Source organism: Lonchura striata, chromosome 3, assembly GCF_046129695.1.
Source record: "Lonchura striata isolate bLonStr1 chromosome 3, bLonStr1.mat, whole genome shotgun sequence".
In the NCBI taxonomy this organism is placed as follows: domain Eukaryota; kingdom Metazoa; phylum Chordata; class Aves; order Passeriformes; family Estrildidae; genus Lonchura; species Lonchura striata.
The window spans coordinates 90,793,909-90,806,633 of record NC_134605.1 but is presented as its reverse complement, the minus strand read 5'-3'; the positions used below and the strand labels follow the sequence as shown (position 1 = coordinate 90,806,633).

Genomic DNA, 12,725 nt, shown 5'->3' with positions numbered 1-12,725 from the left:
ACAAAATGGTAATATGCCTCCTATTTTTATTGCTTGGTACCATGTTAGCCAAAAATAATTATAATCACTCAGATTAAAAGAATACTGCTATGGCAATCACACTTTTATTCTAATGTTTTACGGGTTTTTTTTCTTTTTACATATTGCCATTTTACATAAATCATATCAACTAATTCAACTCAAGCTGAATTCACAAGCTTCTATGCCTTTCTTAGTGTATATTCCTTCAGGTCACTTCTGTTGAATCTCTTCTGGACATCTGGGTTAGTTGTTTTTTGGTTTTGGTTTTTTTTTTTTTCCTGTGAAGAAAGCTTCCCTTAATTTGACTCAGTGAAAATACACAGCAAAGATGGTAAATGAAGTGTGGTATCAGAAGGCAAACTGCACTCTGCACTCCTGACTGACTTCTCTGGACAACTGAATGGATTTCAAAAAGTCAATAAAGCATACATTCCCTTGTACCTTCCTGGCTATCTAATCTACCTGGCTAATATTGTTGTAGCCATCACCTGCAGTTACAGTACAGCAGGCAGTCTCCTTCATGTCCCTCCTGTATGCATACTTCATTGCTTGGTAGCTGAAAATGATCCTCATCCCATCAATCCTCACTGTTGGTACCCGTTATATTGATGTGTTCCATACTTGACAATAAAATAAGCTTAATAATTTATTCAGAACTAGAATCACAGGACAAGGCATCAAAAAAGTCACCACTGCATTGTATTGTCTTTTAGGAGGAGCCTAATCACCAGGTGAAACACTCTGTATCCCACATGGCACATAAAGTGAGCCCGGCTTCACAAAAGAGGACCCTTGACTGAGAGCACCTCTTGTAGCTCCCCATTCTGGTTAGGGCTCTACGTCCCTCTGTCCCCTCCTTACATTTTGGGAAGGTCTTCCATCCAGCCTTTGACACTGTTGGAAACAGTGTTTCCCCCATTTTGGGCACAATGACTTATGGCACATGCGCACCAAGGAGCATCTGGCTGTTTCACAAACCCAAACTCCCTCTTAGGTAACTTGTCTGGATTCACCATTTGTAGGCCTGCTCCTAATAAACTCTAGGATGTTAGTGATAGTGATCACCTGGTAGGGAAATGCGAGTTCAAACCTGAAAGTTAATTGTAGTGTAGACAACTCAGAAAAACCCATCTCATCAAACTTCATAGGCACCTACATCTGGTCTAGCTCTCTAGTCTCCTTCCAATAGGTCCAAATTCAGGAGGAACCCCTCAGCATACTCTCCAGTTACAGCTGAACTACTCAAAATTCTGTCTCAACTGAGATAGTTAAAAGTTTTGATGAAGCCAGTCTCTTCAGCCTTCCCTTATAGGTAGGTGAGAAGAGCACTGTCTTCAGAGGATGATTTAATCCTAGTACTGATGTTGCTTCTTCTGTCACAAGTATCCATGGAGATTTCAGGCAACTGAGTCCAATGTCTCATAACTTGACTTACAGAAATGCCACTTCACTGAGCTATTTTGGGAAATGGTATTCTTCTGTTTTGTCCCTCAGGTCCATTTTCCCATATTTTTTTCTAATTTATATTTTTCTTCACTCATGTCATAGACTATTAAACTCAGATCTGGTTACTGACAGTTGTTGGAACACAGTTTCCTTCTAAGCAGGTGCTTCTCTGTTGCATCAGGCCACTTCACAAGGCTGTTTATTATCTGCTGTAAATATTTTAATTTGAAATTAATTGGACCGTGAGTATCTGTTGCTCTGTGTTCTGTCCTAAATGTGTAGAAATAAACCCCCTTTGCCTTGCCAGAGTCTGCAAGACAGACTGCACTTTGCTTTCACAACACTCTGATCTCAAGAGGTAAAATATTTGTAAGCAGCTGGTATGATCATACAGGTTTGAAATACCTGATTTATACAGAAGAATAATCCAACAAGTTACATTCTGACAATACTAACACTGCATTGTTCTTTTTCCAAATTAATAAATTCCCAATCCTACAAATAGTTCTTTGCCTCCATACTCCTTTGTTTTCATGTTTTGCTAAGCATTTGATATCAATAAAGACAAAGCTGCCATCACATTGCCAGTGTAACAGAATGATTTATTTCTGGTATGGGCTGCTTTGTTCCTCTAGCACTGGTTTTAACTAAAACAACACTAATTTGCTGAGCTTTCTTCTCCTTTGGTTTAGGGATTGGGGTTGCTGCTCTGCTTTCCCCCACTCTCCCAGCATTTTGGGTCTCACCAAAGGTAGCAAGGCTTTCATTTCTTAAAAACCTTCAACACAGTTTCTACATAATGGGCATCTGGTGGGGGTTTCCTTGGGCTGCCAGGCTGCAGGAACTTCTTAATTGTAGGCATATTGCTCATTTTGGTTTTAAACACCTAAAAAAAAAAAAAAAAAAAAAAAGAGCAAGAGAGGAATTCCAGACACAAAAATTATTTACCCAGCATGGGGAGATGATTACTTCAGGACTGACCTCTAGCTCCTGCATACAGCATACGCAGTAATTAAATTACCTGCAACTGAGGAAACCCTGAGAGAACATCAGGAACTTTCTCCTCCACTGCTAAGATGGCTTCTATTAGCTGAACATCTGCCCAGCTGAATTTGTTGCCCACAAGAAAGTCTTGGCCATGCTGTTTCAAAACCTGGGGAAGACAAGAAAATGTGGGCTGCAGGTGAGAGTGGGGCATATGGTCATCCTCAGCAGCTAAGCCTCACAGCACAGCTGCAGAGCTGAGCAGCAATTATATCTGAAATTTCAGGGTGGGCTTTTCAGCTGAAGCTGAGCCTAAATTTCATTATTACTGGGGAAAAATGAAGTTTTGTTCATTTTGTGTTCTAATACACAAACTACAAACTTGGGCCACTCAGTAATAATGAATTATGATGGAACAGAAACAAAAGCATGTGCTTAAGTAGAGCAGTAACAGTCCTAGAATTAGAAATAGGGATAATGGAGGAAGCAACAAGCAATTTAAGGAATTCATAGAACTCCCATTTAGATGCTTCATGTGAAGAGATGTCCTATGCTGATATCAGGAAGGAAACTCAGAAATGCAGAATTGCAACAACTAACTAAAGAAAATCTCTCCCTTTGGGAAAAGACCAATTTAGTGCCAAGAACTTGTGTGATGTTCAGCCTTTATTACTGTTTTCCAAGAAAACTAGATTATTACAGAAGTGGGAAATATTGCCAGATGCATGAATCATATGGGCTGGGGTTATTGTTTTATAAATCTGTGACTGTCATTTTACTCAAGTACACCTCTCCCCCTGACTTATGTACAAGGGATTTTTGCATTCCTCCAGGGAAATTTTTCTAAATTAAATTAAGTATGGGAGAGAGATGGGCTTTAAACAAATATAAGTATATAACTGTTCCTTCAAGAAAAATAATCACAAAACTTTTAGTGAAAAGTTTTTCTGTACAGCTGAGAACATATTGCTTTGCAGATATTCAAATACCACAGACCTGACAACACAAGCAAACAAAGACAGGAAGATGTGCTGCTGTATTTCCTCTTTTTTGCTAGCAAAAAAAGATGAGGATTGGGAACTGACCTACACTACATTCTTATTTTGCAGAAATTTTTTTTATTGTCTCAAGTTTTATGGACACATACTTCCTGTCACTTACCTTTTCAAAGACTGGAAAGTACCTGTTAGTTGCTCTCTCCTTAATTGACTCAAGATTTTTCTCCTTTGCATCAGGTGGAGAGAAAGGAAACACCAAAATCATTTGCATCAGATCTGATATTCCCTCCACATACATGTCAATCCTATTGGGCATGGGAAGATGGTAGAAAAAAGCAAAGAAGTTATTTAATCTGTTTTCCAATTAACTAAGGCAACTCACAGGAATTTTATACCACCAACATAGTGCCAATTTTTACAGACAAAACTAAGCATGAACGGAACCTGAATATTTTTCTAAAAGAACACAAGCCTATTTGTGTTAGGAGCATTTCAGAAGCAGTGGTTAAATCTTATTGTTAGCCTTTTTGATGCCTTTATATGGGGTTTACAGGATTGAATTTGGTTTATATAATGTAGCTATCAAATAACAGACTGCTCTGTTAGTGATAGGAGGTGTTACATACAGGGCTCTCTCCTTCAAGTCTTTCCCATAGAGATTGTATTTCCCTGCTATGTAGCTCATGATGGCTCTGGTCTGCACCATCTTCATCCCATCGATCTCAACCAGGGGCACTTGCTGGAAGAGCAGGAATCCATCTAGGGTGGAGAGGTGAAGGAAAACCTGTTAGTTCCTCCTAGACTGCAAGGTGAACAGGAGAGTGAGACACGGAGCACATTTCTCTTGCAGTGTAGGAGACCACTGATGTCTTGCTCTAACTGTAAAACTCACAGCACTCAACTACCATTGTGGGGAAGATCAAACAGCCTGCATCACACTCCTGCAGCAAAGCCACCACAGCACAGCTGGGCCCTGGGCTTGACAGCACTGACAGAGCTTCAGTGGCTGGTGGGAGTTGGCTCTGCCTGTATCTCTGCACTTCTGGAGCCTGTCTCCTGCTGGCAGGAAAAGCCTGAAACAGCACTTCCAACCCAAGGAATAGGAGGAGAATAAAGACACATGGTAAATATGAACTTAAGAAAAAATCCAGTTCTTTTGAATGCAAATCAATTCCCTGTCAGGGCCACACATGAGTAGTACCACAGCAAGACCAAGCTGCTGGAATACAGGAAGGGGTCAGGCCACTTTAAACATCCTGAAGCTACAGAGCTAAAGGCAGAGCCTGTGACAGCTGTTGGTGTTTGAATAAGTTTCACACACTCACTTCAGGACCAGTTAGAGTGTCCCCATAGATTTTACAGGCCTAGTCTCAGTGCCATTCTACAACAATTTATGACTATATAGAAACATCTTTATAGTCCCATTTTCTGCTGGTGCTGGTAGGAGCAATTCTCTGAGCTTTCACTGAAGCAGCTCTGAGAGCTAAGTACACACAGATTTAGCATTGCAAAGTCAGTCTATTCTAGACCAGTTTTCTACTAGACTAATTCACTGTTTTTGGAGACACTTCCTCCTCCATCTACACACTAATGGCATCATGAGGACAATCCTGCCCTGTTTATAATCACAGCAGAACTCCAAACCCAAATAGGCAGCTGTCGCTTGCATTGCTCAAAGTGAATAATTTCTTTTAATCACTCAATTCACATCTGTTTGGTGAATCCTTCTTTCAGATATGAAGTTTCATTTTAACAGGCCCATCTGCCTGTCTTTTTCTGCAGAACTGTTAAAATACCTTGCTAGGCTAGAATTAATATTCTTCACTCATTCTGTATTAATTTACAGTTGAAATTCAAAGAGTAGTTATCTCTGCAGCAAGAAATAGCTTGTATTTGCTTCTTGTAAACATTCACAGAAAGATCACATATGTTCTTGTCTTTACAGAACACACCTCTGCATCTTAAGGAAGAAACGTTACTTGGTATCTATCTAGCAGAAACAATAAAATAGATCTGGAAGGAGATTTTTCAGCAGAAAGATGTGAAGTGAAAAATAACATTTGTCTTTCTGGCCCTTGACAAAAAGCAACACAGCAAATATGACTGAATACACCATTTGTTTCTTATTTACATAACAGAGTAAAAATCAGTAGTGGACTACCTCTCCTCCCTCATTTTGCAGGGAGAACCACTTCACATAACCACAGCACAGAATACATATGCAGGATTAAAAGGAGTTTACCAGTAATTCCAGAGATTGGATTGTGCTGTCCAAAGGTAGTCTGTGCAGCACACATTAAAAAACAATCACCTGCTATTTGCAACCAACCAGCAGAGCTCACTGATACCCAGGTACCACTTGGGCAACCTTTGGCTGCACAGATTGTGCCAGGTTAGTCATCCCTCAGGCCAACAAGTACAGGTGTGCACAGGCCAAAGCTATTGAACTCTCTTTGCCTCCAGAACAGCTGTCTCTCTGCAAAGCTGCCTATTGGGAACGCCCCTGGCCCAGGCATCATCATGACACTGCTGGGGCACTGCCTGCAGGGCCATCAGCTGGCACGGGCCAAAGTCATGCCTAGGCTAGTCTAATGATGTGGTGGCGTCTAAACACAGGAAACTGTCAAAAATCAAATCAGTAGGGAGAGAAAAAAAGTTTAAGGGAGAAGTAATGTGGAGTTGCTCTTGTTGAGTCCTGCCCTGCACAACTGGCAACATTCCAGAGGCCCCTTTATCAGGATGACTAATTCATCTATTTTTCTTCAACCCATTCTATTAAACCACACCCTTTTTCTTTGTTTTTTCACTGTCTTAAGATCAATGTATAGACATAAAATGCTTTATTTCTTTATAAAACTTCCCTATCCTTTTCACCACCATTTAATTCTTTTCTCTGGATATCAATAAGCTCAGATACAATCCTGGTCACAGTACCACTCTTTCTAGGTAACCTACTCTTGTGAAGGATATAGAGATTTGGGGTTTCAGTACCTGTGCTCTTACATTTAGAGCTAAAATTGGTTTGTGCACACTGCACTCTCCTCCCAAATTGTAAGAGTCCCAGCAAACTGGACCTGCAAATTTAATTCTGATTTACTTAATACCACTTCTATCTTATTTTTGTTCATTTAGTTTTCCCTGACAGAATTTCTTTAGACATAGCTTTTTCCTTCTGAGCTCAGCCACAATGCAGGCAAGACCTCTTCCAAGTCTTTTTGTATGGCAAGCTCAGTCTGCCCCAAGGTTTTGCTCACGTGTCTTGGGCAGCAGGTAAGCTGTGGGGCATATACACTCTCTGCTGCTCCTCACTGTCCCAACTCCTTCCCCACTCTTCAGGAAGGTCTTCTCTTTCCAGGATGTCTGTAGAGGGGTTCACTGCTGGATTTCTTCTGACTAGATATCAAGGGCAGTGGCTCGGGGTCTGCACTGGCCTGTGGGAAGAGCTGGTCATGCTCCCAAGGTTGGCATGAAGCCTTCGTGGCATACTGCTTTGACCATGCCAGGCTTTCCACAGGTCTCCCTGCTGGCTCCATGCTTTTTAACTAGGGGGAGCTTCAATCTCAGGCTCAGGGAGTTCTATTTGCCAGGTACCATGCTAACAATTCAACAGCACAGGTAAGTGTTTTCCTGTTTAATGTACTACAATAAACACAACCACAGGAACTCCGGCTTTTAGCTTATACCAGTTATTTGGCACTGGAAATAGCAGGTTACTCAAAATTAGTATTGCACTATTCAAGGTGTGCACCCAGAAGTTTCCACTGGTTTAAATAAACTATTTCAAACCATAAGTTTAGCTAGGCTGGACAATTATTTTGAAGGACTAAGTCTCAGGTATCAGGATTCTTACCTTTGATTAACTTGTCATACTGCTCTTTTGTTTCCAAATAAACTTCTTCAAACTGAAAAAGGAGTGAGAATTGTGTCACACTGCTGTATTTGAACATTTTAATTCTGTTAAGTGATAGCACATAACCATGCCCAAAATTACTGAGTCAAGTAATGGACCAGATCTTCAGCTGCACTATTTAGGTGCAGATGTCCCAAGGATCCCACACACTCCCTGACAGCTGATGGGGAGCAGAAGGAGGGCCTGGACACTTCTGCATCAGTGCACTGATTCAGAAATAACTGAAGACCAAGCACAAACAGGCATCTACAGAAACAAGACAGGTTGGAGCCAGTGCCAAGGGAAGCACAAAGTATAGCAAGTATTTCTAACCCCACCCCAGTTTACACACATTGCAACTGCAAAAAAGATTGAGTTAAGGTGCTTTAGCACAGCTAGATAACTTACGATTAATAAAGGCCCTTTAAATAAATCCCCACTTTGTCCCCTTATGATTAATCACTTCAGGAAATTGCTACTACTTCTAATAAACTCTAAATGCCACAGAATTTGCACCCCAAGTATCAACCATGGAAAAAGGTAGTGACAAACATGCAGTGCTACTGGACAAAAGAGTTTAGCTACCCTCATGCAGCTTTTATCAGCCACATGCATGTTAAATTGTCCCTCACTAAGGAAAGTAGAGAACACCAGTCTGTAGCACTCTACTGAAAATGTCAACCAACCTCCACACCAGCTGCTGCCAACAGCCATCGTATGGGCTCCATCCGGCCCCTTCCATTCAAGTAGGTAAGCCTGGGCTTCCCTGACATGTTCCTGAGCTCCTGGTTCCCTGAAAGATACTAAGCAGAAAACAGTATCTCATAAAACTGGTGTTTTAAGCACCATTATTTTGAGGGGAGGTAGCACCTTTTATTCTCACTATGCCTGTTGAATTTTAAACTTCATTTGGTTCAAAACATAAAATGAGAGACAGACCCGTGACACCACACAGCCAGTGCTAGGAAAGGAAAGATACGTGAATCTGTAAAGCCTTCCTCAGTGCTGCTGGGGAGATTTCTTATGATTGCAAGCAAACACAGACCTGTTTAAACAAGTGGTATGAGCCCCTAGCTACAGGGGGAATACTGCTGCCTATGAAAACAATTATACAAAGCTACTGAAAATCCTTCCACATACTCAGGGAAATTACTCACTTAGCCTCATTGCCATCACCATCATTCAAAAGAAGAAAAGAAGGAAAGGAAAACATGTTTTACTTATAGGCTGAAATTTTTCTAACTTTGTTTGTCATATGTGCATTTTGCAGATTCATATGCAGACCATTTCTTTCCTCAAATGGGGTGAATGAATTGTAGATATTCCCTTTATTCCATGAAACAGGATGAGCTTCCTCAGCCATCCTGCATGGCTGCAGCCCATTTCCTTGCTGCTTATGACAGCCTTGAGGTGTCCCTTCAAGCCAGATGTGGAGCCCAGCTGCACTGGCTTCATGTGCCCAGAGAAGTACCCCCTGGGGCATGGGGTCCTGTGTTTCCAGGGGGACTGGCACACGGAGGCTGCTGATGCTTTGCTGTGACTGCGCCTCTCCCGCAGCACGCGGCAGAGACCGCGTTCGTACCGAGCCGTTTCATACACGGGGCAACCAGCTGCACTGGCAGTGCTCAGGTGTGGGCAGAAGCATTGCCACCTCCAGGCCTTAATTCCTCTGTGCTTCGTGTCCTAACTAAAAGAACACAAACAGCATTCCCCTTCACAAAGATGCTTGTATCATATACTGATGGTCAGAAGGGAAAAAACACTTTAAAACAGATTTCCTAATCATATCCTAATGGTTCAGAGTGCCTTACTTAAAAAAATTTCCAGATGACTCCTGTTTTCCCAGAATTAAAGCCAAAGCTGCAACATCGCATTTGTCACACCTTGCATCCACTTGACATTTCTTTTTTGAATCAGCCTCACTACATTCCAGTGATATGTTTTCTTCAAGCCACAATGCTTTGTAGGTGAACTTAAAGTACATTTGGAACATATTTTGCCCAAACTTGACTTAAATACAAAACAAGATTGAGAGTTCTCCCTTGAGCAATTCCAGTAAGAACCAAGTCATGTTACTAAAATAAATAGGGATATTTGGGGTAATTTAGTAAATATAATCCAAATACATAATATGGAAAAAAGTATGTTCTGTTTTAAAGTGCAAATAGTTGTTCCCAATTAGAGTATTTGGCTCTAGGGACAGTGCTTTATTAGTTTCTGCATCTTGTGTGCCTACTTTTCACTGTAGGGCAATTCATCAACATAGTTCACAACAACTAGCTAGTGCTTCTTTCATTATCATACTTTTCAGCTTCGTTGCATATCTATCATTTCAACACACATTGCCCCACCTTGTAATGCAGAGAAACTTACAGTAAATAAGACTTTAACTAAAAAAGCCAATTACTGAAATACCAAGTATATGAACCTCAATTCTCCTGGAAACATTATCTTTTGTTTGCAGAGGAAGAATAGGAACAAGAAGCCTCAGGTATCATTTTATCACTTCACATGAACAAGAGATTCTATGCGGCATTAAATTATGTGAGAAGAACAATGACAAACATAGAATTAAAATTTGCCATAATATTTTTTTAATTAAAAGAACTCTGTCAGCTTTGAGTGGATTTTAGTTACCTTAACATTCCAACACAGAAAAAAAAAACCAACAAAAAAACCCCAAAACCACCACCAATAAAAAAACCTACAAACAAACAAAAAACTAAACAAAAAAAAAATCCCCAAGACAAAAAAAGCCCTCTTGAGTTTTGGTTAAAAGCCACCTTAGTCTTTAGATCTGCTGAACACATCTCCATTGACTGTACAGGACCTGACACCTGTAGCTCACATACAGGCAGCTACTTTCAGTTAGTGGGTCTGGACCTGAGTCTTGTCTGGTGGGCTCAGTTTAGTTTGCCCTCTGAGAACTGACACCTGAGATTCCCTAAAGATCAGAAGATACAGCCCTTGACTAATGAGAAACTTGGCAACTTCTAAGTTAAAAAAGCAAACCTATTCATCCAGGTTCTCAACACCTTTTTTCATTTATCTGGGAAAAGGTACAGCCTACAGAACCAAGGTCTCAGGATTTCACCCAGACCTCTAAATTTTTCTAGTTTTACTAAGAGACCTTCAGGATGTACTGTTTTAAAAAGTTGATCCATTTTTGATAGAATATGTTGATGCTTTATTAGTAGCCAAGTAATCTTGTATATCTGTCAACCATTCCTTACTGTTTGCCTTAATTAAAAATGGTCATTGGGCCTTTCTGTATAAGTTACAATTTGTAAGAGAAGTATAGAATATCTGTATTACATTATTCAGTAAGATGAGTAGCTATTCTCTGAAAATCATATTAAAATAATTCAAAATCTTCCAAGACTCAGTACTAAAAGCTAACACTTTTCAGAAGTTATAGGATTTAGCCACCACCAGACAGCTCCTTCAAGGAAACAGAAAAACCCTTGACACGGATAAACTAAGCTGATGAAGAACTGGGCAACACACAACATAGACATTGAGGATTTTGAAGCTAGTTGCACTTGTCCTGGGACTGCCAGACTGTAGTAAATCATTCACTTTGTTTGCACAAGAAAGGCAAGGAACAGCTCTGGGATAATAACTGACATGCTAAAGCTCACTACACTACTCCTTCCACCTGGGAAAGGAATAACATCACAGCTGTGTAGTAACCACCCATAAAGCCTAAAAGGCTCAAGCAGATGTAACAGATGCACTGTTTCTAAATACCTATCTGGAATTGTTATTTGTGGGTGGTCATATTATCTGAGCAGCAACTGGAATACAGGTTATTGACTAAGTACTGCAAATGAAGCAGTGGAAGCTCCACCACTCAGTCCAAAGCTGAGCACACAAGCAGCTGAATTAATTGCATTAACTTAGATCTATCAGCTGCTCCGAGTCTGTAAATATTTACGCTGATTTTCAATATGCATTTGGAGCATGCCATGCCACTGGGCAGCTATGGAAGCTGTGTGGATTTCTGACTTCTAGTAGAAGTAAACTATCAAATGCTCCATTAATTACTGAACTGTTAAAGTTATACAAGTGCCAGAGAAATGTGTTATCATTCATCAGCCAGACCATATGGTAGGAGGACAAAAAAAAAGAGATAGGAAATGGTCTAACATATATTTCACAACAACAGTACAAACCACCAGGCTTACAACCAGTCCATGGTATGAGCTGGTGTTGCTCCTGAAAAGCTATGTCTGACTGCTCCTGCTGAAGAAAACTGACTCTCAGAAAAGGTACAAATGGTCAAATGTCCAGGGACGGTTGAGAAAAGGCATGGAAATCCTTCTAAATTAAGCAGTATCTGATTCCTATAGCCAAATACATCACTACTCAGGACGTTTGGGGACTACTGCACTAACCCAGACACTGCTGAAGAACTGGTTCATGTTATAAATTTATGCTGCAGCAAAATAAATAACTGCATCTTGCATACACTGCCCTGATATCTAGCAAAAGCCTCAACACAAAAATTTGACTACATACAATTTTTTAAATTGTTTTCATCTAAAATCCACAATTCTATCCTATTTCCTATTGCCTTGTGAGCCTTAGTAACATGCCTGTCCAGAATTTCTTTGAGCACACATCTCAGGGATGCAAGAACAATTTAAGAGATCATCATCTTCCAAAAACAGAAGCACTCAGCATGAAATGCTGTTTAGCCCTGGAACTGAGATTAATTAGAGTCCAGCATATCCCACGGGCCAGCTTTCCTGCTCAAACCTAGAAGAAACAACACAGTGCTCAACTTGTACTTTGTCCTCTCAGTTGTTTCATGGCTGCCTTGGTTAGCTCCACATTCCACCACAGAATTAATTTACTGATTAAAACACATCTTTCTCTGGCATTTTCTCTCCTGCAGCTTCCACTGGTGAATAATTATCAAGCCATTTTTAGTCTACCTGGTACACAGACAAAGGAGAGGAGAGAATTTACATTACACCAAGAGATGCCCTAAAAAACTTAGCCATTTCACTTAAAAATAGCTATGCAAATGCTTTAATAAAAAGGAATGTTTAAGCCCTTACCTTCCGACCTTAACTCAGACTCCACCCAGCACAGGCGGGTTCCCCAGGGCTGTTTAAACTGTGCAGCTTGGGGGAGTTTCCAGCCATACCCAATAAGAGAAAAAACCTTCCCAGTGCTCTTAAACTGACACTATCCCGTTTAAAGCCGTATGGCTGTGAAAACTGACACCCAAGCAGAGACAGTCTTTGCTGATTTGACTGCACCATGACACTAACCTCACAGTTTCTAAGGTAGCCATCTATTCGAACTGTTCTCTTGGAATTCTGGGGGCATTTTACCCAAATATTTGCAAGACATTTGAAAACACTGAGAAAATTACA

General features: G+C 40.6%; 1 protein-coding gene across 1 annotated transcript; it reads right to left on the bottom strand.

Annotated features, from left to right (window-relative positions):
- Nucleotides 1-2,048: 2,048 nt before the first annotated feature.
- LOC110482162 (glutathione S-transferase-like) lies at nt 2,049-12,518 on the bottom strand. Its single transcript, XM_077782376.1, has 7 exons — nt 12,405-12,518; nt 8,025-8,141; nt 7,300-7,351; nt 4,076-4,208; nt 3,613-3,754; nt 2,489-2,620; nt 2,049-2,353 (listed from the first exon to the last, which is right to left on the bottom strand). The coding sequence occupies exons 2-7, from the start codon at nt 8,109-8,111 to the stop codon at nt 2,231-2,233; spliced, it is 669 nt and encodes a 222-aa protein (XP_077638502.1). The 5' UTR covers nt 8,112-8,141; nt 12,405-12,518; the 3' UTR covers nt 2,049-2,230.
- Between the last annotated feature and the right edge of the window lie 207 nt (nt 12,519-12,725).

Excerpts from the sequence above, each read along its gene's own strand:
- LOC110482162 (XM_077782376.1), bottom strand. The coding sequence starts at position 8,111 with ATGTCAGGGAAGCCCAGGCTTACCTACTTGAATGGAAGGGGCCGGATG. Across the intron at positions 7,352-8,024 it reads TGGCAGCAGCTGGTGTGGAG|TTTGAAGAAGTTTATTTGGA; the intron begins GTTGGTTGACAT and ends CTCCTTTTTCAG. Across the intron at positions 2,621-3,612 it reads ACTTTCCAGTCTTTGAAAAG|GTTTTGAAACAGCATGGCCA; the intron begins GTAAGTGACAGG and ends TGTCTTCCCCAG.